At 45.4% G+C, this 5,747-nt stretch overlaps 1 protein-coding gene across 1 annotated transcript; it reads left to right on the plus strand.

Annotated features, from left to right (window-relative positions):
- Positions 1–1,816: 1,816 nt before the first annotated feature.
- Positions 1,817–5,076, plus strand: LOC141248745 (E3 SUMO-protein ligase ZBED1-like). The gene is made up of 2 exons (XM_073669432.1): positions 1,817–3,171; positions 4,222–5,076. Exons 1-2 carry the CDS (start codon positions 2,033–2,035, stop codon positions 4,298–4,300), a joined length of 1,218 nt encoding a protein of 405 aa, XP_073525533.1. The 5' UTR covers positions 1,817–2,032; the 3' UTR covers positions 4,301–5,076.
- Positions 5,077–5,747: the final 671 nt, after the last annotated feature.

A 5,747-nucleotide genomic window follows, 5' to 3' on the forward strand; every position in this document is an offset into this window, starting at 1 on the left:
TTGAGATGTTGTTAATACCGGGAGATTCAATGTTCGCAAAAAGTGAGTAGTATCTGACTTTCTCTGCATCTCATGAGCTTCTGTGTCATTTGGGAGAAGATTATATAGATGTGAATAGTATTCCAAAAAGGCCGTCTCAATGTGAGTGAGGTTCTGTGCTGTAACACCACTGGAGTTCACAATGGAGTGGATGTGGGTGCAGTAGTGATGGGTAGCTCCTGAACGAGCCGGCTCTTTATAGTGAATCATATGAGTTGGCTCCTGGCAGGGAGCCAATTGAAATTTAAACGGCTCTTTGCCAGTTCACGTTCCACAGTCAGTCCCCTCTTGCCCCGCCCCTCCTGGCCCCTCCCTCCACTCTTGCCACGCCCCTCCTTCCCCTCTTGCCACGCCCCTCCCCTCTTGCCCCGCCCCTCCCGGCCCCTCCCTCCCGGCAGTAGTCACTCTGATCCTGAGAATGCCTGCTCCTCCTGCTGCCGCACATAGCACTGACTCACAGCCCCGCCCCCCTCCAATCTGTGACAAGCAGCAGTCAGGCAGTCAAGCACTTTATTAAAGGAACACTGACATCTGGATTTAGCCTGATTATAGTTATTTACCGCCAGCTTGTAAATCCTCACTGAGCGAGGGAGAAACAGCGGATGTAAATGTGCGTCCCTTGTTCTGTCCCATTCACTTGAATGGAAGAGAACAAATGATCCAGCGATGCATATGGGCAGGGCAGATAAGGATCTCCTCTGCAAACATACCATGGCTGGATGGAGCATCACTGGATCGCAGGCTCGGGTGCTGCATCGACTGTGTAAATGCACCATTAGCTAGTGCAACTTGGAATGGTTATGTTGTTTCTGGTATGTGAATAACCTCCCAGCAGCCCCTGTTACATGATAGCAGTGCCAATCTGAGGGACCAACTTCATGCACAAAACTAGTACTATACAAGGCAGTACAGCACTCTCCAATCACATCCGATTTTGCATACAATTGCCAGTAGTGTTGAGCTAATTGAATTGCACTTGTTTGATTTCTGCACTTTTTTATCAAGCATTTCTCGTTTTGTGCGGTGCTGGCAATTTCGAACACTTTGTGCGGTCCAATTTGAATGTTTAAATTAAACCGCATTGTGAATATACGCGATACTGCGGCTAAAATCGCTAATATTCGCTATTTTAGCGGCCGCATTGTGTTTATTCGCAATGCGGTTCAATACTGACCTGTACAAAAATGGCTCTCGGCCACTGTGAGACTAGTAGAACCAAAGCGAATGTACGCTCGCGATTATGAACGCTCGCAATTATGAACGCATGATGAGCGTAATATAGCAAAACTGCTATCGAACAATGTTTGAATTCAATTCAATAATGGAATCGAACAATATTATGTTCGCTCCTCTCTAATTGCCAGATATGACAATGGTATAGATAATTACAGTGTGGACGCAGCCTCTGCCGCATAGATTGGCATTACTTGGGTAGATGTGGGCCCAGCCGAACCCAATTGTGCCTGTGCTGTGAGTTTAGTGTCTTTTAATCACATGCAGGACCTCATTAATATGTCAGACCACTGTCTCACCAATGCAGGAAGCTGCCTGCCCATTTACATGAAAGTCCAGAAAAACTACCAAACTGGGCCCTAATGGTGACAGTGCTGGAATTAGTGTATCTGTCAATTCTTAATGTTGCTATCACATCTTCTTCTTGAGACCAGCATAAAAGTACCTCACAGGTTCCCTTTAATGTAGATGAAGAAGGAGCATGTGACCACTGAGCAACCAGTCACAGCGCACTGACTGGACTGTACTCTGCATCCTAAGCCTTGCCCTCTGGTTGATTGTTCCTGGCAGCCGGCCCTACCCTGGATGGACGTGGACGGATACAGAGTGTAGCAAACAGTAGTGCATGCAGATTGAGGTGCGTGTCATCTAATCAAATCCTCCCAATTTTGCAACCATATTGGTGACGGTGAGGAACTTGGGTATTAATTTCCTCACAGACTATTGCAGAGAGAAGAGGAGTGCTCGTACAGTGGATAAGATGAGTGACAGCTGCAAACGAAGTAGGATTTGGTCGCATTTTGATCACATCGACAACACAAAAACAGAATGTAAAATTTGTAAGATAAAATTGTCATACCGAGCAGGGTCTACCACCAACCTTCACAGACATATTAGAGATGTAAATCCAACAGTGCAGATTGAGGAACATGAAAGCACCACTGCAACGACTGGAACTGCTGCTGCAGTGTCTGCAACCACCTCTGAGGCATCAGCTAGACCACGACCGGCAACAACCCAGAGATCTATACTCAGATTTATGCCAGATAAAGTCATGACCCCAGCAAGAAAGAGTGCAGTTGATAGAGAGTTGGCTAAGATGGTTGCAAAAGACTTCCAACCAATGACAATTGTGGAGGACAAGGGATTTAAAAATTTTGCCCATGCTCTCAATCTGACGTATGTTCTTCCAAGCAGGAAAACACTCAGCCAAACACTTATTCCAAAGCTATATGAAAGTGAACGTGCCTCATTACAAGAAAAGGTTCAACTGACAACTGACTGCTGGACATCCAGAGCCACCACGTCCTTCATGTCAGTAACATGTCATTTCATTGACAATTATAAAATGGTCTCTTGTCTTCTGGACTGTTTTGAGTTTACTGACAAGCACACTTCAGAGAACTTGGCAGATGAACTTCTAAGGGTGGCAAAAGAATGGGGAGTTGAAAGCAAAGTCATTTGCTGTGTTACTGATAATGCAGCTAATATAACCAAAGCCATTAAAAACCCAAAATGGAACCATCACCCGTGCCTTGCACACACAATTAACCTAATGGTAAGAGATGCTCTGAAGGAGATAAAACCCACTGTGGACAAAGTAAAATCAATTGTGGAATTTTTCCATAGGAGTACAACAGCCACAATGAAGCTAAAGTCTACTCAACAGCAAATGGGTAGGCCTGAACTGAGGTCCCAACAAGAGTGTGTCACAAGATGGAATTCCACATTGCATATGCTTAAACGGCTTCTGGAGTCCAAGGATGCAATCATATCTACCCTGGCCATTATCAACCCACCTGTTGAAAATCTGAGCCGAGAAGAATGGGAAGTGGTGAGCGAGGCATGCACTATTCTGGAGCCCTCTGACCAGGTCACTGTGGAGATCAGTTCAGAAAGGTAGAGTAACAACTACTGTTATATTATTTGCATTGTTGAAAAGAAAAGACACCCGTCCATCATTTAATCTTGGGACCCTTTTACACATCACAGTTTAACTTTCAGTCAGGCAAAAATGTGCCAGACTGAAAGATAAATTGTTCTGTATAAATGCATAAAACGATGGCCGACTGAACGACTCCTAATCGTTCAGTGGGACATTGCTCTGTGTAAAGGCAAGTGGTTCCTGCTGGCTCCTTACTCATGAGCCAGAAGTAATGACCTGCAGCGCTCCCTCCCAGCACTCCCCTAGTATCTGGGTCCAGCTGTCGGAGGAGCAGGGCTCAGCGGCTTCTCCTCTGCCATGGCAACCCGACAAGAGCCAGCATGTGGACCCCGATACCAGACAGGACCCAGATAGCAGGTGCTGGAAGGTAAATATCTTGTTGCACCCCAGGCCCAAGCTATCCTATGAGGCCATATTGTTTCGGCTCATAGGATAGTACAGATTTACTATAAACGACGTCTGTGCATGGAAACAGATAGTTTAAAAGCAAACGATGGGAGAAATTATTGCACAAACGATTTCTCTGCTCATGGATTAGCCGGGCAGCGGAGTTGAGGATAGATTGAAGGGGTGATTAGAGCGTTGGAAGGGAGACCGCCGAGGAGGGTGTTGCAGTAGTCTAGGCGGGTGATAATGAATTAGTTAGCACATTGTGTGGCAGAGTGATCTATAATCTCACTGCTCTTACAGTAAAGAATCCCCTGATGATGGTGAAACATTTTTTCTCTAGAAGTATAGGAAGCCAATGCCACTAGTACAGGAGTAGAAGGCAAAAGATCAGTAGGAAAGTCTCTGTACTGTCTATTTATATATCTGTAGATTAGATCGCCCCAAGCCATCTTTTTTCCAGACTGAATGACCCCAAGTTTCATAACCTGTTTTGTCAACGCAATACTGCAAATTATCATCATATAACTGTATGGTAGAGGTCAATGGCAGTAATACTACATAAGAAATAAAGTTCACATTACAAATTTCTGAGTAACTGTTTTATCCTTTTGCAGCTATGTTACAGCCTCTAAAATGCTGCTGCTGTGCCGGGGTTTGCAGAGAGTGACAGCAACCAGAGAGATGGAGCAATAAATACAGAGAAAGTAAAAGAGTTGGTAGCTGCTCTGTGTGCCTCTATGGAAAGAAAGTTCCAAAGGATGGAACATAACACTATACTGTCAGAAACGACACTACTTGAGCCGAGGTTCAAAAAGCTGGCCTTTAGTGATAATAGAGCTGTTAATGAGGCACTGCAAAGAACAGCAGCAGCAGCAGCGAGATGCAGCCTCAGCAGCCAGCCACCTCCATCAGATGAAGATGAAGTGCGAGCAGGGGCTCCACAAGTACAACAACCACAAATGTCTGCTGTTTGGAGGGTCTTTGACGAAAGGGCAACAGGAGATGCTGCAAGAAGAAACCCCTCAGCAGATGCAATGCTAGAAGTAAGATCATATCTTGAGGAACCCTTGATCCAAAGAGCAGCAGACCCATTGACGTGGTGGGAGAGCAAGGCTTCATTATCCCCACGGCTTGTCAAGGTGATGACCAGAAGACTGTGCATCGTAGCGACATCAGTCCCTTCAGAGAGGATTTTCTCCAAAGCAGGGCAAATAATAACAGAGAAGAAATCGGATCAGCCCATCCAAGCTCCAGCACTTGGTCTTTCTTAATGCCAATCTGCCCTAATGACAATCTTAACATGTTGCAGTTTTAAGCATGGCTTTCTGCTGCTGTTTTGAGCATTTGGTATATTTTTGCACATTTTATATTAGTTAATGTTTTCATACTAAACAGAATACACAAAATGTTATTTTGGAAATGATCAGGTTTAAAGGGGTAGGCTCAATTCTTACCTCTCCCGGCTCCAGCGCTGCACTCTCTCTTATGCCCCTGCCTCAGGGGGCGGGGCCGGAGATGACATGACATGCGCACAGAACTCCGTGATTGGCCTCCGGGGACCGATCGCACAGCTCCGTGCTGTCACCGCCCGGCCCACAACGGGTGCTGCATGGTCCATGCGGTCAGTCAGCGAGCGCTGGCCGACAACATGGTCGCATCCTGTGTGTCTTTTGCCGAATAGGGCTCCGGCACAGGACAACTTCCATGGAAACCCATGTAAACAGTTCCATAGGGTTTTATGGAATACCAGCAGGATTGAAGCAGAATTTTTAAAATAAGTATATGGAGAATAAACCTATTTTAAAAAGTTCTCTTCAATTAATGGCACTAATGCCCATGTGATCCAACCCCTTTAATGACATTATATTAGTGATGGCAAAAGACATTGGTCCTTGATGGGACACCAAAAAAACAGATAATAACAGAGGAAATAAACGGAATCAGTCCATCCAAGCTATGGCACTTAGTTTATCTATGCAATGGGCCCTAAAGACAATTTTAGGCGGCCTTCACACTTTGTGGATTTGCAGCGGAGTTTCCATGCAGATCATCAGCGTGGAAATTCCATGGCATTTACAGAAGCCAACAGTGGCCATGGTCTTTATCCAAAACACATTCTCACTTCGTGGAAAAATTCAGA

This window comes from Phyllobates terribilis, unplaced genomic scaffold, assembly GCF_046119375.1.
Source record: "Phyllobates terribilis strain yellow unplaced genomic scaffold, ASM4611937v1 Scaffold_2__4_contigs__length_985480577, whole genome shotgun sequence".
NCBI lineage: Eukaryota > Metazoa > Chordata > Amphibia > Anura > Dendrobatidae > Phyllobates > Phyllobates terribilis.